The sequence below is a fragment of the Acanthopagrus latus genome, chromosome 15 (genome assembly GCF_904848185.1).
Source record: "Acanthopagrus latus isolate v.2019 chromosome 15, fAcaLat1.1, whole genome shotgun sequence".
NCBI lineage: Eukaryota > Metazoa > Chordata > Actinopteri > Spariformes > Sparidae > Acanthopagrus > Acanthopagrus latus.
Window position 1 is genome coordinate 8,868,139 of NC_051053.1, and position 22,130 is coordinate 8,890,268.

The 22,130-nt window shown below is 43.0% G+C and overlaps 2 protein-coding genes across 8 annotated transcripts in view; one reads left to right on the forward strand and one right to left on the reverse strand.

The window, feature by feature from the left end:
• eys (eyes shut homolog) overlaps window positions 1-22,130 on the reverse strand; it is a 295,658-nt gene that overhangs the window by 228,718 nt on the left and 44,810 nt on the right. The gene's annotated exons all lie outside the window — the stretch shown is intronic.
• The window catches only part of adgrb3 (adhesion G protein-coupled receptor B3), a 122,003-nt gene continuing 113,738 nt past the window's right edge, over window positions 13,866-22,130 (forward strand). For 3 of the 6 annotated variants that reach the window (XM_037124911.1, XM_037124913.1, XM_037124912.1), the window contains exons 1-2: window positions 13,866-14,300; window positions 16,181-16,949. In XM_037124911.1, coding sequence (XP_036980806.1) covers window positions 16,196-16,949 — 754 coding nt within the window. In that variant the 5' untranslated portion in view covers window positions 13,866-14,300; window positions 16,181-16,195. The remainder of the gene's footprint in view (window positions 14,301-16,180; window positions 16,950-22,130) is intronic. The other 3 variants (XM_037124914.1, XM_037124915.1, XM_037124916.1) reach the window with 2 other exon arrangements.

Here is a 22,130-nt window from a genome sequence, read left to right on the forward strand (position 1 = left end):
GCTAGAATGTGGCCTAATGCTAGGGTTAGCTGGTGCCTAATGGAAGCTAATCTGTTATCAAACCGGTTGTTTTACCTCAAAAATATGTTCTGATGTCCCATCCGGAGTGGCCAAACCACTGACTTTGTGGTTCCTAAGCAATGAAACAACAACGATTTCTCATAATTGCCTCTGCTTACATGACTTGAACCCTTGAACACAGCCATAGGACATCTGAGCCTCCCACCCTGAGTGTGATGTCAGGAGAAGATGGCCACCGCTACTGCTGAGAACATTAGGTGGGCCGCTGATGCGCTCTTTACAAGCCATCAAACCACTCCTTCAGCGCTAGGCCACGCAGTGTTAACACAAACACTTTTCATCTCGCCTCCGCTTCATTTATTGTGAATGCCTCAAGCTGATCAAAGGATGGCGGTTGACAGGTCATCATTAAGTCATAATCTGCCCAAAACTCCTTTGTTATTCTTAAGATCTCGGGCAAAGCAAATACATAGTTATGAGCGCGGACTGCCGTCTTGAAAAGGTCAGCCCTGACCTGCTGATCAATGAAGTCACGAAGAGCTGCTCCATCAACCGGGAGGTGACTTTGTTGACTCGGGGGGATATTTCCTGGAGCCTCAACACATTAATGAGCTTAATTTCATAGCAATGCTCGACCAGGGGATCTCTCTCTCTCTCTCTCTCTCCCTCGCTCTCTCCCTCTGCTGAACGTCACCTCTTAGTGTTAATGGGCCAGACATGGACAGTTTTGCTTTCATGACAAATTGAAGTATTGGCCGGCTTTCATCTGTTCCAGAAGAAATATGGTCTCAGACACAGGGCTGGATTTCACTGTCCAAGTTTATAGAGGTAATATAAACTATGTTTTAAAGTGGATTTTTACTTTAATGGAAATTACTTTTGCATTTCACTTTTTGGCATCCTGCAGCTAGCTGTCTCCCTGTTCCTATCTCCCAGGATGGACAGACTCTGACAGGTCCTTTTCAATATTGCGAGGTACGTTAATCGCGGCGGATATTATTACCAATTTATTAAACTAAGCTAGCACACGAACAATAATTCAAACGGCTGTAGGCTTGTAAAAAAAATATAATTCGGAGGGTTCCATTATTACATTTCGCATTAGAAAGGGTGTGTTAATACATACCGGATCTAATTCAATCCTGAGAAGTAAATCTGTCAAAATTCACCCACCCACTCTGGAACAGCATGTACACATTCAACTAGTTGTACCAGAAGTGAAAAGCTGGTGCAGGGAATTCTCTGAGAAGTTGTGTGGTCTGATTTAAATGGGCTGTCTAGTTGTGATGACAGAGGCACAGTTTACCATGACCATTCATGCTGTTGAAAGCAGCTCTCTGGGCAGATGTGATCAGCGGAGGCAGTGTCTCCCTCCAGCCCAGATTGACAAGCCAGACCAGACTCAGGAGATGGATATCACAAGGGACAGCTGAGCTGCAGGAAACCAGTGGTGCAGGCAGTTTTCAGCCAGCCTCATTACAGTGGACAGGTTGATCCAGGCAATTGCTCCTCGGCGAAGGTTGACATCCAAAGCACTAATTGTGTAATGCAGTATAGGATGACAATTATGATACAGTTCCCTGGTGTAAAAAAAAAAACAAAAAACGACTGTAAACAATTATGGTGTTTGATTTGACTGGAGCACAACAAAGGAACGCGTGAGCTGTGCACGTGTGTGGGGAGATACACCGTTTGATGCACTTGCAAACCAATTTCCCTCATGCATAATTTAAGACAGGCCGCATTTGTCAGAAGTGAAACTGTGAAAGACCAAATGGAGAAATTATTTGAACTGTGCACTACAATTGTAATCACAATTAGCGTAATGAAGGAAACAGCTCGCGTGCAACTCGCCCATTCACCTCATCTCGCCGAAGTACGCTGTTTAATGCTCGTCTCCCTCTTAACATGAAAGCGTCGGATCAGTTATCGCTTATGCACGCTCGGCCTGCATTTTCGGTATTCTCTCATGTGTCTCACTCGCCACGGCAAGAGCATAATCTCTGAGCATTAATCTTTATTATTCAGCGGAGTCGCAGCAGAATTCAAATCACCGACCATATAGTCAAGGTCACGGGGGAAAAAAAAAAACATTTTACACAGATTAATAAATCAAAGTATATGCCCCCAATCAAAATGTAAGTGGAACACTCAGTATTGATTGAGGTGTCCTTATTTTGCTCAGTAAAACCATACTGGATACATATTTCATCACACATCCAAAGACACTAAATGGATTCAAATGGAGGATGTTTGCTTTTCACTCGCTACTTTTTCTCTGAAATTGGGCGATTAAGCATTCTGACGCCGTAGTTACCATCCGCTGTGCTCCGAGAATGCCAAACTGCCGAAGACAAGCAGTCGTCCCCGAACCCGCTGTGAGAGCAGACAGATCACTGGTCAATTTACTGATTGGACACTAATTGTGCATGCACTGAGAAGCAGCCGATACTGCCCGCGAACAGTACACAATACATTTCTCAAAGTCAAATTGTGAACATTAAAGATGCGCCAAAGAAATGTCAGGGGGAAAAAAGGAAGAAGTCACAATTCTTTCACTTGCTGTAACATTAAATGGACAACATTATCTTTCTGACATCTTTTTTTCTTCCTTTTCTATAGACATTCTGTTTTGCTGTATTTGACCATCTGACAAACCCCGCCGACGAACAATGACTGTCAAATCACAGCTTTGCAAATGTAACTAGGCATGGTAGGTCTTAATGGTGCGCTACAGTGAGGCAGTAGTCTAAATTTAAAGGAGTTTGGAGGGTGACGTCTTTCATTTTATTACATTTTTTTATTTTGCTTTTCCAAAACCCAAATGAGCAAAAGTATAAGGAATGGATTAAACAGCTTCTTTAACAGGTGCACTACTGTAAGTATTGCTGTCTTGAATTCATACTTTGAAAAGATTGGGGCATATCACCAGAATAACAGCAAACTGCTGCTAACTGGAGCTACTGTTTGCTACTTTAGATATCTCTGCAACACAATATGGAGATGTCTAAACTGCTGTTTTTAATGTTTTCAACTAAAATGCTAAAATATTCTACCTTTAACTGCTCTCACATAAGCTATTGTCGCGATTACATCTCGCTAACTAGATTACACTTACAGTCTTGCATTACTTCCAAGGCCAAGTGCCAACTTGTATCATGTAGCAAATTTCTGACACTATGGCATCTCTCAATCAAAACAAAAGACAAAAGTACTGCGGGATCATGGGAGCTGGTGTCTTCACTGTTAAAATAACCACCACTCCTGATGAAAACCGGCAGATATGTTCATGGATGATGTTAACGTTATACATTATAGCAACAGGTGACCAAATGAACCCTAACCCTTGAGTAAAATGATTGGTTGAACACTGTTGGAAACATTAAGGATAAGCACAACTCACCAAATATACACAAATGTCTAGTCGCTTGTAGACACATTAATGCTGAAATGCTGTAAATTTAAGATGGAAAATTAAGACTGCTTTGACAGGGTTCTCTTTTCCTTTTTTTTTTTTTTTTTGGCCTAATTAGCTAAATGAAATGTTGCCAACTAGAAATAACAAGTCTGGTTTCACCACTGTCATCTCAAGTCAAGGACTCACTATTTGAAAGAATTACATGTAGTCTTCATCACTATATATTTCCTATAAGCCATGCAAGATGAGAAAACAAATGACAGGTGACGCAGTAGGAACTACAGAGTTTGGTTTGCGCTATTGATAAAATGTATTCACACCATGTCCCTGTTTAAAAAAGTACAAGCCTGCCACTTTAACTTTATGTAACTTGCAGACTGGTGCACTCCTTTCTCAAATGTTGACCTGCATTCATAAAACACAAGTCTTACAGCATGTTTTGATCTGCTCCAGCACATCCACTCAGTGGCATACAGGCACCCATCCAGGTAAAGAACCTTGAACTGAAACATATAAAAGCATGTCTGCCAGTGAAAATGAGTCACCGGGTTGTGGTTTGTCCTGTCGACAGCAAATTGTTGGATGCTTGAAAAGTTCCTTATCAGTTCATTCGAGAGATTATGAAAGAATTTCACTATCCATTGTCTGCCAGGGAGGCTAATTATTTTATCACAGGCTTTTTAATTAGCTGTATCTCAGAGTTGTCCACAGAGCTACAAAGGCTGCAATAGACGGAGCAAATAGTGTCCGTGAGGCTTTTCACGGGAAGACATATGTTTCACATAGAACAGCACAAAGGATGTATGGACTGTGCAGGATGTACAGGAGACACTTTGCATTCAGAGTCCGTGTGAATGTTAGAATCATTGTAGTGCATCTCACTAGGAGTGTTTCAGTTGTAAAAGCCTCATCCCCATCTGATGTCGACATACAGTAACATCAGTGGAAAGATGAATGTGATGAAAGGATCGTGCAAACACAGTAAGATCATCAATAAATCCAGCTGGGCCTTGTCTACATCGCTGAGGAACGGCGAGATATGAAGCTGTATTCATTTTTTAATGGTAGCGGAGCCGAAATTGGGGGGTTAAAAGTGAAGGTGACGCAGATTGATTAGCGGCTCGTGACTGATTAGCGAGCCGACAGCTGCACGGAAGACAATGGAGCAGGCTGATGGCCAATGACAAAATTATGTGGTTAACTCATATTCATCTCTTTTATTAATGACTAAGCAGCTCCTTTCCAGGCATCTTCTAGATTGTCGTTTTTTTTTTTTTTTTTTCCTTCCATCCCGCCCCCTCGCTTTCCTCATTGCCTGGTAAAATAAATTATAGACAGGAAAATGAAAATGTGGCAGGTGATTTGTTGGAGAGAGAGTTTGTTATTGTGTGCATTTGGAATTGATAATTGCCAAGGTGACCTATGATCTCCTTGATTAACAAGGACACAGCTCTATATCCTGGCTGCTGCGGTGCTGATTTGCAGAGCTCTTTGTCAGCATGATTCCTTAGCCTTTTCACACCGACACACTATCAGTCATATATATATATATATATATATATATATATATATATATATATATATATATATATATATATATATATATATATATATATATAGTTGTATTGATTTTTCTCTTATTCTCTTGGAACTTTTACACCTGTATTACGCAAGGTTGTGGGGTTGCTCCACATTAACCGACACATGCGAGGATAAAGCCAATTTGTAAAAATTAAGCACAGCTACTGTAGGTTTAAGTCTACCATCCAGCAACACACTGTTAAAGATGGAGTTTGTCATGAATGCTTGTCAATCCACAGTGTGGGGGTAGCTGCTCATGGAATATTTACACAGCTAGAGACGGGGGTTTGCTGGAGTCTGAGGCCCGGTGGTTGGAACCACATTCAAAGGAAACGGATAAAGGCCCTGAGGATTCATGCGGTGCAGCATTGTCTCTGACATTAAAAAAACAAAAAAAAAAAAAACAGGAACAATGCTGGGAAAAAATACCTTTATTTAAAATTCAGTTCTAAACCCAGGCATGGAAAAGCCAAATAGGAGTGTGAGTGGAATGTAAAGCAGATTCGCAAGCACCACACTGGCATAGTTTAGGTCACACATGCATGACAGGCGCTACATATTTTTCTATTTTTTTTTTCCCCTTTCGCTGAATGATAAATTCCAGTTAGGGAAAGTGTGTTTGTTGAAGCTTAGTGGCATCTCCTCCCGATAAGGGCAGCCCCGGCAAGCATTTTCTTCCAAAGTGAACTCAAAAAAGGCTTCCTCACATTTGATTTCAACTCATACATTCATTCTCTCAAGAATTGTCCACACCGTGCCCAGTTTCTTACACATGTATTAAAAATGAAAGTGAATTGATTAATATTCATTGCGAGCCATATGGTAAACAAGCAACTCCGTAGCGGGGATATTTGGCCCGGTTTGGTGGTGTCAGCATCCTGCTTTTTTGAAAAAGGAGAAAATTTGAAAAGCGAACTCCTCTGAGTAGACAGAGGACTGGTATATTTAACATCAAAAGGACCTGCGAGGGAAAGTAATGAAAGATGCTGATAGAAACCACACTCGTCATCACGGGGATTATACAGTTCTGTTGATGTCTGATTGCCTTTTTTGTAACTGTGCGAGCAGCAGCCGATGATACAAAAGGTTGCTCTTTAAATACAATAAAGTGCTGAAACGGGGGGGATTTTTTACTTTCTTAATAATAATCATCTGTATTATGATGCGCATTTTTCATCAATAAATCCCGCAAATATGATCAAAATGACCCAAAATCCATTACTCACCGGTGCCAGTGTGTGTACATAAAAATTAGAGCCAATGACACCATTACAGACGCCAGTTTCCTACCTCCCATTATATAAAACCTGCAAAGTGGCAATTTTCAGAGTCATTTTTTTATGGCGCTGCATGTGCTGCAAGTCTAGTTTTTCATGGTTGTGTCCAAGTGGCTGGGGTGCATTTATTTTCCAGGAGCCAGGATTAGTGATTATTTCCATCTGAACTATCCTGCTTCTTGTGAAAATGTTTCAAACCGCTGCAGCAAGACGTTGTCAGTTTCTTTGTGATTGTGAGCCTTACTTCATTTGAGGTTTAAACAAGCTTTGCTAATTCAAATAGTGACCACACGGTGTGCAGGGCTCAGCTCCGCCCTCGCGTACAACCGAGTAATCAAAGACCACATCCACACAGTTGGAGCCTCATCATCTTTCCTCGACACGCTCCGCTGTCGGCCGACTGTTATCCATAAACACATTGTTTGTGACCGTCCATTCTAACCATTAATGAGGAGAAACACAGTTACGTCCCGTCCTCGTCCTCAAATAAAGCCAAATACAGAGAAGGACTGGGTTTATTTGTCCGCTGTAATATCGAATCGCTTTGATTTTAATTTCCCATACAGGCCAGTCTGCGTTATCGGAGGTCAAGGATCGTCTGTGCTTTCAGCTCTTCTGCCTGACAACAAACAGCAGCGAGGGTTGAAAGCACATGAGATCATTTCACCCCTATGAAGCATTTTTACACTGTTGACTAACTGACTTTCAGATTTCCCTGATTACGGTGAAGACACTGCAGGGTCAGAGGTGCAGTTACGTTTAGAGTGCATACACCATATTAGACAGACCTTGGCCTAATGTCTCCGTGCAGAGACGGTTCAAGACTCTGTTCTTTCTCGGGCGCAGCGGGTGTCAGAGTGCAGCGTGTCAGCACGCACGTACAATTCACCTCATTAATCAAGCAAGGTTATTCTAACTTTACATTTAAAGTGGGGTTGAAGTTGAAAGGGCATGTCTCAGCAAACGGGGTGAGTAGAGGGACTGCGAAAACATTTGGAATACATTTTCACTTTCACTAAAATAATGAAGCGTATTTAAATTTTAACACTTCAGCTGTGTTAAATGTTTCATTCACATTAAAACTTTGATAAAAGTGGACCTCTGAAACCTTCACTCACTGATAAATGACAAGTGAATAAGTTATCCAGTTGCTTAAAAGATCATCTCCCAGTGACAAATTTCCGATAATAAAGGACTCTTTGATGGCATTTTTCCTTCCCCGAGGGCCTCAGAGACAGAATTTATCACTCGATGTGACAATAATGCAAATTTGTGTTGTGTCATTTACACTTTTGCTGACGCTCATGAGGAAAAATCCAATGAAAGACGGTATTAATGTCTCTCCTCAGCGTTGTTTCTGAGTGAACTCTTTCATTACGCTAAAATTCAAATTGGCTTGCGACGAAAATGAATGTGGTTAATAACGCATCGGTAACGACTAGCGAGGATCATGTGTGCTCGGGAGTCAAAAGGCTCATATCGCGCACACGTGAAGTCATTCTGATGCATCGACAGCGTGCACAGTATATCTCCAAAGAGCCTCAACCATGCATCTTTTTGACAGACATTGATTATCTCACACGGTTAACATACATTTCCCTTTGCACTCACTTGAAGTGTTTATGATTGCCATACAAGAGGAAGTGCAAGAACTGCCCTCAGCACTTAACCTCGCCTGCATCAACTGCACGCCACGCTCTGCAACAGTTTTTAATTAAATATGAAGAAAAATGGGAAAACAGCCCTTGAACGGATGCAAGCAAAGTGCCCATGCTTTAATTTGTTAATAGAGCTGTACATCATTAGTGTAATGATCCCATCGAACCTTAAGACACAGGCCCGTATGCACTGATGGTGACATCCAATAGACGCATGCAAGCGCTTTACTGTAAGCATGAATCCATAATGCAAATAAGTCTCTGTGTGTTAATAAAAAGAGACAAACTCACAGCGCGTCTAGACTCCTTCACAAGTTTATTTGGCTTCACCACGTCTGTGAATGTGAAGTTAATCACTTCTATTCATGTCCCAGGGTGGGTTACTGCTTCCTTAAATCATGTTGCTCTAAATAGTGTGAGATCTGGGAGTCCTTCCTGTGAGATAACTGTATTTATTACACAAAACCTGCAAGACAAAGAGACCCTTAACAAAGGTTCACGAGAAATATTTAACAACACAGAGAGTCTTCAGCCATGCCAGCTGCTCTGCGAAGATGTAACTTGGCACAGTACTGATTTGAGATGAGTGCTAAAATAAGAATGCTAACGAGAAGATACCAACATGCTGATGTGTAGCAGGTATAATGTCTACCAAGTTCACCATCGGTAACACTTAAACATCATAAATAAAGGGCTAATGTATAGTTAAACTTGAGTGAAAAGTTATTTTACTGTTATAAAACGATGAAATGCTTCATAAAACATGTATTAAACAATTGTAAACTTCATTAACATCAGCTGTAACTTTACAATTAGTAATTGTTTCATAAATGATTCATAAAGCATTTGTTGTTTGTTAAAAGTGAACTATCAACTCAAGTTTAACATAAAAATGTGCCATTTTATAATGATAGCTATTGGAAAGTGCTACATTACCTTCTTAGTTTAGCCTGTTAGCGTGGTTACGTTTGCTGCTTACCAGTAAACATTGAGTACAGCTGCTGCTAATGGCAGTATAATTAGTTTTGTTGGTATTTGGTCACATGTCAGTGTTGAGTGATTCAAAATTTTGTACAGATGATGGCGCTATGTGAAAAGTGAAAGGGTTCACCAAAGTAATTACGAAATTACGAGTGTTTGTACCAAATTGCATGGTAATCCCTCTGACAGTTGTAGAAACGTGTCACTCAAAACAACAGACGTCTACACCTCCTGGTGGTGCCAGAATGAAAGCCAGAGGACCCCAAATTCATTTGGAGTCGCTGTCTAGGGAACATGGATGTAGATATAAATGTTTTGCCAATCTATCAGGAAGTTTTCAAATTTTTGACTGAGGAGTGAAAACTTCGACCTTTGGTTGCACAAGATGAAAAGTGAATTCAAAGTCAAAAAGTCCAAAGGTCAGGGGATCATTTAAAGGAGGGTTGTTATGCTTTTTTGTCTTTTCCTTTCGTTCAGTGTTTCATAGATGGTCTTGTGCATGAGAACGGTCTTGAAAGTTAAAAAGGTCAAAGTCTGCACCAATCAAAGCTCCTCTCTCCCACAGAAAACACTGCTCCTAAAGATGCCTCCTCAGTAGTCCCAGTTTAACTCTGTGACTTTGTGACATCACATTACATCATCACTTGCACAATTTATGGCTCAGGGCTAATTGGGCATACTGATTTAGCACAGTGGCTTCGTAGTTATGTGGTGCTGGTTCAGGCATGTGTGAGCTGACCAATCAGAGGAGAGTGCGTTTCAGGAGTGGGGCCTCAAACAGACAGGCGTTTAAACATAGTATTTCTGACAAGAGCTGGACATTAAAGCTCATAGACCTATTCTAGTAGTGACCCAAAATAAAATTAAGAACCTGATAATGTGCATAAAATGTCTTCTTTAAGTGAATAGGATTCATTCTCTCCAAATCTGGTCGAAATATTTTATTCAGAGCCTAAAACTTTGACATCTTGGTGGTGCTAGATGAAAAAGTCAGTAGATTTATCCTCTAGGGAGCACCAACGTATGTACAACACGTGATGGCAATCTATCCAAATTCATAGAGACAGATGTTGCCATCTCTAGAGTCGCGCTTACTTTGTACCAACAACAGGAACGGTGACTTGTCTCAGTGCACAAGCATCATCAAAACAAACTATCCAAGTAGATAATACTACCCTCACATACTGTAGTGGGGGAAGGCAGACGCACCACTTCTGCACGGTCATTTGCTGGAGAAAAAGCAGCGGTGCAGTTGTAAAGAGGCGAACAAATACTCCCAGATCCGACCATTAAAGACGTATCCAGTACAACACCCGCGATGACAAATGGCGTAACAGCTTTTTCCACAACAACGCAGGAAAAAGCAAAAATGATTCAGCACTTCAAGAAAAACTTCTTTCAGACAAGCTCATTTGGGGTTTGCCAATAAGTCACCCAGCTGAGATGCCAACAGGGAGGAGCCCATTATCACTGCGCTCAGACAAATGTAACATATGGACTACCTGGTGGTGACGGAGCTGAGCCCAAAGTCTGAATACATTTGACTGCTGCCTGGAGAATTCACCCTTATCTGCCTGCGTGTGTGTGTGTGTGTGTGTGTGTGTGTGTGTGCGCGCGCGCACGGGTGGGTACAAAGAAAATCCATAATCTTTCAATGAGATTGAGAGTTCATATATTCTTAAAGCAGTCAAACTATAATGATTCATAATAGTTGGTAAACATCAATAGACCGATGTTTATCACATGATCAATAGACTGATGTTTATCGCATGAGATGTTGTAATGGACATGAACGCTCTGAAAGAGCCATTATATCAAACAGACGTACTATCCTGCACACACACACACACACACACACACACACACACACACACACACACACACACACACACACACACACGCCTGAGTGCAGGCTGAGTCGCACAAACAGGAGCAGGTGATAATAGGGCTATTCTTTATGCGGGGTCATGAATAATTCAGAATCCATGTGCTCAAACAGATTCTTGAGTTGACAGAATAATATGACAGATTCTGCAACTGCTATTAGACGAGAAATATCACAACTGTTTTTTAGAGATCCTAGCAGGGAATAAATTGATCTGTTCACTGCGTAACCAGATTCAGTATCAGGGACATTTCAGGAAATCCTAAAAGGCTCTACGAGTGTGTGTATATGTTTATAAATATGGCTCCTGCCTCTGCTTTTCAATCTGCTGCCTGCTTCAACGTTTGACACCAACATAAGGCAAATGACGCTCTCTTCTGCAAAAATAATTTCAAACCACATGATGTCATTTATGTTGTTTATTCGTTTCGAGGGGTGAATCTTTTTACAGGAGGCGTCCCACTGTCACTGTTATTGTGCAAATACGCAACACTGTTCCATCCCTCGGGCTGGCTTAGTAGTCAGGACATTACTCCCCGTTCAACTTTGACTACATGAAACCACATTTCCTCGTGAATTGCATCTTCTCTCCTGGTTCGCGAAATGACCAAGCGCGCAGGGTGCCATTTGGGCTCCGGAAAACCGTCGTTGCAGGGGAGAGCGATGGCAGCGTTTCCTCCTCAGGCTTGGCAATTGGCCTCCCCATGAGTCAGTGGAGAGATACTTATTGTGTTCTCATTGTTCAATAAGGCTTTGCATGAATTTCTTCCACCTCTTAGCTTGCTGAGCCAAAAGCTCCCTCAACGCCAAAGTCTTCATTATGGCCGTGGAAAGTGGGCTGGCTCGAGGTCACCCCTGATGTTCCACCGGCTGCCTGGGGAAGACTGGAATTAGAAAAGCTACCACGCTAACAGGCCGCGGCAACCAACTGCGCTGAATGACTCCAATCTCCTTTATAAGTTTGGCAACAGATTAACAACGCTGTAAACGCCGCTTGGTACAGGATGCTGGGGATATAAACAAGTTCTTTCAGATTCTCGCACTGCTGCTGACGACACTCTCTGTGTGGTTCTGGAGCGTTCTCTGGAAGGGCTGGCTCGCAAAACACTTCACACTGAAAAACTTCCTGGAAATAAATAAACAAATGGGCTCTTCATGCAGCATCTGCTCAGATGGAACGCATTCAGTCAAGGCCTGAAAGAGACGGCCAGGCTAATGAGAGTTAACTGAGCACAGCAAAATGATTAGAGCGGCTGACCCAACCCTCCAAAATTAAAAAAAAAAAAAAAAGAAAAAAAAAAAAGAAGAAAGAAAAGAGGAAAGATACACGATCACATTCTAACCAGGGGAACAATCGCCTCTATCTGCACTGGCCAATCTCCCTTTTAGAATATGCAAATAACTCTAAATATGCAAATGGACTGAGCTCTTGCACATGTGAAGGTCACACACATTCATTTCTCATTCTAGACCGAAGGCCGATAATTATGAATCTGATGCTTTATTGGCACCTGATAAAAAAAAAGAAAAAAATAAGAGCCAACGATGTGAACAAAAAGCCTTCATCTTCAGCGGCTCAATGGGAAGGCGGCGTGATCAGCGGGCGACGCGGATGACTGTAACTCCCCATCCTCCTGTCCATCACGGTCCCATTCTCCCTGTGAATTCGGCCAGTGGGTAATGAATGCTGTTGTGGAGCCATTGATGCCACATTGTCAGTGACCAAGTGCCGGAGCCTGGAGGTTACAGTGGATTTAATTGACTGTTGATTGTTGAATGAATGCCGCTCTGAACGTCAGGGCAAGGCATTGAAAAAAAAGAAAAAAAAAGGGGGGGGGGGGTGAAATTTGTAATGGGGAGGGTTTCTTTTTCTGTTTATTCTTACCTTGAAAACACAGATCATATTATGTCCCACTGAGAGAACACGTGATGGGAGAAACAGACAAACAAACAGACCAAAAAAAAAAAGGAAAAAAAACCCAAAACAAAACAGCAGTTTGAGGTGCACCTGTAAGGGTGCAGAACCACCCAGAACAACTTTCCAAAAGAGGAGCACAAGTTGGCCCCCAGAAGTGTTTGTTCCTCCAGCAGCGTGAGGGCGGCGAACAGGAGGACGTGCAGCCTGCCGCTAACCGGGGGCGAAAGGAATCAACCCGACAGCGGCTGCCACCCCTCAGGAAGATGAGGGAAGGATCACCCAACACACCACAGAGCGCACGGGGTCCCACTGATATACTCCCACTTGGCACTTCATCTCCTCTCTCCCACACCCCCTCCTCTCAAAAAATAAAAAATAAATAAAAAATCCCAAATCCATGAAATAATTCCTGATTTTTGGGAGGACAGCAGCAGCCGACAAAAAAATAAGAAGTAAAAAAATGCACAGAGCACAAAGTGAGAGGGGTCCAGTTGAGAGGAGGGGGGAAACCCTTTTGACTCGAATTAAAGGGGGGGAGGCATACATGAGAGAGAGAGAGAGAGAGAGAGAGAGAGAGAGAGAGAGAGAGAAAAGAAAAAGAAAAAGCGGGAAGGAAGGAGGAGGGCAGAGAGGGAAGAAAGTATTGGCGGTGCCAGACGCAGCGGCAGTGAGGGAGCGTACGTACGTGCTTTATCTTAGCGGCTGAGTGTGTGACGTGATATTGCAGCCTGCTCCCGGAGCCCTGCGAGCAGCACCAGGCGGAAAAAAGCGCGTCTGTTTTCCTCTCTCTCTCTCTCTCTCTCTCTCTCTCTCCCTCTCTGTTGTAACTCACCGGGCCCCCCCAACATTTTCACATCCACCCACTACGGATCTCTCTCTCTCTCTCTGTCTCTGTCTTTTTTTTTTTGTCCTCCCCCCGTTTTTTAAATTTTTTATTTTTGTGTTTTTTACTCCGGAGGAGGAGGAGGAGGAGGAGGAGGAGGAGGAGGGGGTCTGCGCGTCTTGCCGGAGAAGAAGTGGGGGGAATAGAGACGTGGAGTCTGGCGAATTAATTTATGGTAATACTGTAAGAATCTCCTCTCTTTCTTTTCCACCACTCCAAGAATTCTTCTTTTCTCTTTCTCTCTCTCTCTCTCGTCTTTCCCAGCCTCTGCCTCTCTCGCTCTCTCCCTCCCTCTCGCTCTCTCCCCCTCTCTCTCTCCCTCTCCCTCTCTCTCGCTCTCTCTCTCTCTCTCTCTCTTCCTCGGTGGCTGGCGTGTGTGTTGTTGCGCTCGCGTTTTTTGATGGGAAAAACCCAGAAGAAGAAGAAGAAGGAGACGGGGGGGATGTGAGCGGACTAACAGGATCGGAGTGTTAACCGCAATTTTATTTTTTCGAACCATCTTGTTGCGCACTCTCGGACGGACTTCTAATATATATATATATTTTTTGTCTCGGGGATGGGGAGTATCGATTCACCGGAGGGCTGCAGAATTTATTTATAAAAAAAAAAAAAAGAAAAAAAAAGAGAAGGATGTGGTCAAGTATGTTGGGAAAATAGCCATAGCTTCCGCAGTGTAAGGTAAGACCGATTTCTTTCTTTCTTTTCTTTTTTTTTTTTTTTCCTATTTGCCTGTGGATTATTTTTTGCAGCGGAGCTCATTTTCATATGTCATCTGTCAGTTAAAGTTTCGCCTCCTCTCCTCTCCTCTCTTCTTCTCTGCCCCCCTCCCCCCACCCTCACCACCTCCTCCGTTAAATATTTGTCCTGTCTGTTCAACATGAGGGCTTTTCATCCCGATCGTATTAGTCCAAGGTGCCTAAAAGATGATCTCCAAAAAAAAGAAGGAATTAAAAAAAATAGCCGATCTCTCTCTTAAGCGGCCAAAAAAAGAAAAGAAAAAAAATCACTTGGGGGGGGCTCGGCGTGCGTCGAAAGTGACTCCGCATGAGATGTGGTCTCTATATTCAGATGTCCTCTCTCTTGAGAGAGACGAAGCCCCGGCTATAAAATCAGCGTCTCCTGACGAGCCGATCCTCGTCTCCAGAATACTGATCTCTCTCTCTCTCCCCTCCCCTCCTCTCCACCTCCATAACCACCACCAACACCATCACCACCTCCTCCCCAACCACCCCGTCCTGTAGCCTTGGCCATGAATCTTGCGGAATCATATGGATTTATCGCGACTTAAAAAAAACAAAAAAACTAAAAAAAAAGCTGATCTCGCTCCGCTTCCACAGATCTTTATGTAACACGTTTATTATCCTAACGTGGTGTGACGCGCGGCTCTGAGCGCAGCGAGGAGGAGGAGGGGGGCTGAAAAAAGAAAGAAAAGGCGAGAAGTTGGAGACATGAGTGCGAAATGTATCCATCAAATCTCCAGTGTCTCTCTCAGATAGCCTACTTCGTATTTTTCGACGCCCACACGCACACACACACACACACACACACACACACACACACACACACACACGGGCATGTACGCGCGCACACGCGCGTTCCGCTGTGACACTGCTCACAGCTGCATTGCCTGTAGGATTAAAGCAATCAGGACATCGCATTGCATTCTCTCTCTCTCTCTCTCTCTCTCTCTCTCTCACGCACACACACGCTTAGGGCGCACACGCATGAGCTGAAGCACAGACACACAGACACACACACACACGCTGGCTCTTTATCAAATTGCATTGTCAAATATGTCGAGCCCCGAATTTTCGGAAAAATTTTCGGCAGGTCGTGTTAGTGGAGCGAAAGCGCGCAGAGAGAGGGGGAAGAGAGGAGAGGAGAGGAGGAGAGGAGGCATGGTGACCAGGCAGGACGCAGAGAGACAGAGACAGAGATGAGTCCATTGTGAATTTTGCCTTCCCTCATACTCTCAAGCGTGCGGTGTGAGGACGCAGCCTCACCAGGCAGAGAGCAGCCAGTTCTCACAGAGATCCTGGTTACTGCGTAAAAATGAGCAGCCGCGTCCCCTCACAGGCTCGTGAGCGCCGACTTGGACAGCTCCTCTCACCCACTTCGTCTCCCTGATTTCCAGATATTCCAATCGGCTACGCGCGAAGTTCTCTCAAAAAGTATTGTGCCATTTGCCCAAATACGACCCAATTATGAATGTCTAAATGACTCACATTATTGCACCCAACCAACCAGCACCCCCCCTCAACATTCACCCCCCTCAGAATAAATAAAAAAATAAATAGACGGGTGAGGCAGCCACAAGGTGGCAATGTTTGCACAAAATATAGTAATGAAGGAGGCAGGATGGGGATGCAAAAGACGTGTTGCTGAGGTCAATGTGTCTTTTTTCCTTCTTCTCTCCTTCCATTTTCGTGCGAGGACCCTGGCTAGAAAACGTGTGAATGGCGCCGATCGAGCCCCGACAGAAATCACCTGACGTGCTCCCTGTGTGCTCTTGCTTTTAAAACTCCCTTTGTGTAATTCTCTCCCATCTCTCCCTGCAGGCCAAATGACATAGGATGAAGGCTGTTCGAAACCTGTTGATTTATATATTTTCCACCTATCTTCTGGTTATGTTTGGATTAACTGGTGCCCAAGATTATTGGTGTTCCACTCTGGTCAAGGGGGTCATTTATGGATCGTACTCGGTGACTGAAATGTTTCCTAAGAACTATACAAACTGTACATGGACGCTGGAGAACCCAGACCCTACCAAATACAGCATCTACCTGAAGCTATACAAGCGAGACTTGAGCTGCTCTGAATATTCTTTGCTTGCTTATCAGTTTGACCATTACTCGCACGAAAAGATCAATGAGTTGCTGAAAGTCAACGAGTCTATAGTGTACCTGTGCGATTCGAAGAATATTTATGTATTTTTGCTGTATGACAAGAATTTCGTTCAGCTACGGAGAGTTTTCCCTTATGATTATAACGGATTGACGCCGCAGAAGCTGGATGAGGAGGAGAAGTCCATTGTGGAGTTCTTGGTGTTGAATAAGGCGAGCCCCAGCCAGTTTGGGTGTCAAGTGCTTTGTACGTGGCTGGAAAACTGCCTGAAGTTAGAGAAAGGGACGGTGGAGACGTGTGGGATCGTGTACACGAAATGCACGTGTCCCCAGCATTTAGGCGATGGAGAATCAGAGAGCATGCTCATGCTCAACAACGTGGTTTTACCCTTGAATCCACAAACGGAGGGTTGCTTGTCGCCCCAACTACAAGCTGGGCAGACCTGCAACCTGAGCGCGGAAGTGAAAAGGCCTCCTAAAGAAGGTGAGTATCCTGTCCTCTTCCTCCCTTTATGCTGAAATAGACTGTAGACTTAATGGACTACTGTATACCTAGATAAGATAGCAATCATGTATGCAGTCAAATGTGCACGTCAATCACTCCCTTCTCTGCCCTTACTGCATGTTTTGAAAGTGTGATGGCCCATGAAACAAAGAGCACACATAGATTTAGGCCGCAGTTGGCTCAGAAATGTGTCAACTTCAAGAAACAAAAGCTGCCAGAGGAGTTGGGTGCAGCAAAAAATAATAATAATAATAAAAATAATAATAATCTCAAAAAAAGACCACAGCAGCACAAACCAAAGCACCTAAAGGGGGTCTTTCATTTGGCTGGACTGCATTTAAAAATGCACTATCATTGCTGTGAATTTTTTTAAAATGGCTGTTTTTTTTTTTCCCTACACATTGGCACAGAGCTAAAATGGCTGCAAATCCAAAGAAAATTTTGTATGTTGTACATTTATGTCAGCGTCATCCTGACAAAGACCAGCAGTGGCCAACATGGACACGTCCTTTTTGGAATCATGGATGCAGCAGTGTCGGATTGGACTGGGGTTCAAACTCGTGCGCATGGTTTCAGTGCTCAGTCAGATCTGCAGCGACTGATAATTAAACATGTTTACATTGAGAGGACCGAATAAAAAAAAAAAAAAAAGACCTCTGTTACGTAGGGGGTGCCACTTTATCCAGTGTTGCCATAGAGCAATGCAACGTGTTTCACTGTATGTTGGAATGGAGCATTAATCAACACGTAGTCAAAAGAAGAAAATGGCATCGTCGGCATGCCTGCCTGCAGTCGTGCTTCAGCACACGTGCATAAATGCATACTAATGATGCACAGCACACATCCACCCACTCACACAGGTAGTTAGCGGTACGAACATTTAACAGTAAATGTTTATAATAAGGTCACGGCGGTTCTGTTCATTAGTGTCACCAGGTAGCGGGGGGGGGATCTTCCAGTTAACACACTTGTGTAGCCTTTTTGAATTACAAAGGGGAGCCCGTCTTGGCACATTGCTGCTTGCATTTTATGCCACATAGCAGGAGATAGAGAATAAAACCCCTGAGGAATTCGCTGCAGACTTCAGAGGTGAGGTGCGTTTACCGTGACACACAAAGGAGGGGCATTCATCACGACACACTGAACCAAAAATAATGAGTCAACCTTTAGGTTTTTTGGGGGGGTGGGGTGGGGGGGTTTAATGATAGCAGGGAATGTTATGGAGCTTTTTTCCCCCTGTGGCACTTCCTCAAATATAACAGCTGCTATTTTAGCACCGTGGAGAACAGGTAGCAGTTTGCTAATCAAGACGAACAGGTGAATATCGATTGTGGCCGTTCAGCTGTTTGGTTGACTCCTTCTGCTAGATCACATGTTCCTGAAACGCACCGATTCAGGTTTTTTTTTTTTTTTTTTACCCCAGAAACATTCCACCACTACACCTAAGGTATTTTTAATGCTTCTGTGAGAGTTACTCTCCCTTCAAAACTCACCGGATGAGTGGATGATGAACTCGTTTTTGAGTATCGTTCACCTACCCTTTCACTAGAGCCCTCAGGCAATAATGCATGCGGTTTCTGATGCAAATTACCATTACAACTCACTCTGCAGTCAAGTAGCATGTGCAGCAACACCAGGAGGCATGACTCAGCTGTGTGTTTTTTGGTCTGGCGATTTCGTCATTTTAATGAATCTCCTGTTCAAAAACCAACAAATACAACCGGGAAAGAGTTCAGCTTAATTTCCATAGAAAAAAAAAAAAAAACTCTCTCCCCCCCAGAACAACATTTGACATTTTTCTATCAGCATGTTAATAACAGCTTAAGAGCAGAGCTTATTTTTTTTTTCCCCCTCTCAGAAGATTTTCCACAAGCTTCTATTTATAGGGCCGGTTGATGGGAGGTTTGAATAAATCCGTTTTCATCTGGATAACGGGGGAGATCACCGCTGGGTTTTTTAAAGAGCACTGTGTCTCCAGTGGCATCGTGGTGACAGAGTGGGTGTTCCTGATGAAGAATAAAGCATTACAAACAGTCGACAAGGGCTCCATTTGATAAAATCGCTCGTCTTTGATCTTCTCAGTTCCTGGTAGAGGATGGCTTTGGAGCACATCAAAGAAGAGCAGGGCTGGAGGTTGTGTACCGCCGCCATGCCAGTGTTTCACACACATACGGAGGATAACAACATTTTTAAAGGTTAAGCTTAACTATCTGATGATGCACAGAGATAGACCTCACTCCTTCATTTTGTGGCCGCGGAGACACAATGAAATCCTTAACCGATGTACGACCCAGATGAGTCATTTATGCAGTTTTATTTTTATCACATTAAAAAAAGTTGTAAATAAAAAAAAAAAAGATTCAATTTAAGATTCAATTGGCGCTCACAGCAAGACAGATTTTCACTCTCTGTCTATTTCCTTTCCGTCTGTTTGTGTGGGTTTCCCTCCCACAGCCCACACACACACACACACACACACACACACACACACACACACACACACACGAGTCAAGTAGGCCGATGACTCCGAGCTGCCCATAGGTGAATGAGTGACTGTGTCAGCTCTGAGATGGGTGACGTGTCCTGGCTGTTTTCTTGCTTCAATCCAGTGAATGCTCAGATTGGCTGTGGCCGGAGTGATTCAGAGCTTTTTGAGTAGACAAAAGAAAAAAAAGAACAGCTAGTAGAAAATGTTTTACAGGTTCCCTACGTTGTAACTGCTGCAATTTCATTTTGAAAAGATGAATCAAGCGCATAAAGAGGCCTTCGTTCTACAGACAGCAGACATTTTAGAGCACGCTCTCACCCAGATATCTGCCCTCTCCTCATCCAATCCCGTGCAAACGCTGGTGTTTGCGTGTGTGCAAGTTTATAATCCTTAAATTCGCAACGCAAATTGCTATTGGCTCAAGGAAATTAGCGACATCATGAGGCATTGTCTTGTTTCGTGGCTCAGTCTAACAAGTCTGCCCTTGCCTGATGAATTGTGTCTCATCTTTTGTCTCGTTTGGTTGGAACTTGCCAGTTTTCAAGGATCAGGGTCAAAGAGTTTCATTGTTTGAGAGGGTTGTGCTTTGTTGCTTGTCTTCCAAGGTGTTCACTCTTAATGAAACCTTGAATGGTGACATGTCATGTCACTATCACTCTCTATTATGGGAGAAAGACTTGTGACTTTCTGTGTCCTGAAATATTGCCAGTGGAGAGGCTGTTTTGCATAGTAATTCCTTTAAAATGAAAAGGGGAAATCTGAGATTTTTCCTTGCAAACATCATTTTGATTCTGTCAGATATTTCAGTTCATCTCTGGCTCCACTTCCTGTTTCCGTGCTGGTTATTGGCCCGTGGAGAGAGATGACAAACGTGGCAGCGACAGTGAGATGCTTTGTGGTGATACGGGTTCGTAATTTGTTTCAAACCCGATGACGCTATGCAGATCTGAAGCTCATATGCAATGCAGAATATTCAAGTTAATATTTTATGAGCCCAAAAAGTGGGCTTCTAAATTCATTGTTGGTACAAGAAGTAGGTTAGAAATGACTGTGACATCACAGATTTGAGTCCCAGTCCTCTTGTTTTCCACTTGAGAGAAAATTGTCACAGATTGATTTGATTCTAACATGCAATATTTAATACTGTATATTAAAATAAATCAGTTCGTTCTTTTGGATTTTCTTGCTTTGTGTAACAAGAGTGACAAAGAGGGGAAGAGATGTCATTCCTTTCCTGCTAAAGTTTTTCATACTATCTAAGAAACCTATCCACCTTCAGACCGAATGCAGATGCTTCTTTGTGCGGCTGCGTATTTGATCATTACACTTTCTGACGACACAGACAGTGTGCCATGTGGAAAATGGCAATAGGATTTTATTGGCAAATCAAAAGTGTGTGAAGCGTTCTAATGCACTGTCACCCGCCAAAGTCCTGAGCACTGCAGCAGCTCAGCCTCGCTGCCTCACATAGTGAGGCCTTTTATTCACTTTGGATCTCAGTCAAGTCACTCAGTAGTCACACTGCATTATGCTCACCCCCATTGTTCAGTACACTTGGAGGCCATTTTAGTTCCAATTCAGTGAAGGAGAGAGCTCAGCCCAACAGCACAGAATCTGTTTGTTTTATCGACATGCATTATTTGTCTTTAGCGATAGTAAATACCTTGACTATCCCATGTCCCAATTCTCTCTAAAATCCTGAGCGGAATTATTCCACCTTGAAGCCTACTGTAAATACTGTCCCTGGGTTCAGCTCATGGATTTTCAGATGCTTGGTTTAGTGGATGCTTCTTCTGTGTTCATCCTTCTGTACTCAACCTCCCGAGGCAGCTGTGTAGAGAAATGCCGAAGAAAGTTGTAGAGAAATGACAAGGTCAACCCAAAAAAGCATGATAGACTGCAGGACCCTGAAGAATCAGCGTGAAAGTGCCAGCCATCTTTTCTTTTTTTTTTTTTGTCCATTAGCTGCGCATTAGATTTTTGCCCATTTAAAAAAAAAAAAAAAAAAAAAAAGCATGCCGCAGAGTGGGGAACGATTAAGTTTTATGCTGTAATCAATTACACAGCTTCGGTTTTGTGAAACACACAGAAATGAGGTCAAAAATTACTTCTGGATCTGCAAGACTGTGATTATTAGAAAAAAGATAATGGAGTCTAGACGTGAGTGAGCATGCAGTCCTTTGCTGCACGAGGCTAAAGAATGTACATATATAAACGGTATATTCTTCAAGCGGGCGAGATTGCTGTTTCCGGCTATAAAAATTCATGAGGCTCTGAGGTGACTCCTAAGTCGTGTTACACAAAGACATAAAACCGCAAAAACTGTTGCCATGTTTAAAGTTCTGCTTAAGCCACTCACGCTGTCACACATGGATGCAAATGGGCTCTCTGGGACCACAAAAGTCTCAGTTTTCCAGCTATTACAAATTTATGATAAAATAAAGTATTGGGTCCACCACATGAGGCCTGGCATGGTTTTTATTTTGTACAGCAAGATGAAGGATTAAAAAGATAAAACTTGTACTTGTGCAGTTATCGATATTATTTAATAGCACTTGTGGATAATTGCTTTATTAAAAGGGCCTGAAAACCTATTTTCCCAATTAGCTGCTTAAAAGAAGAGATGGGGTCTGATACGAACAATAAAATTTTATGCTGGAGTTAAATTAGTC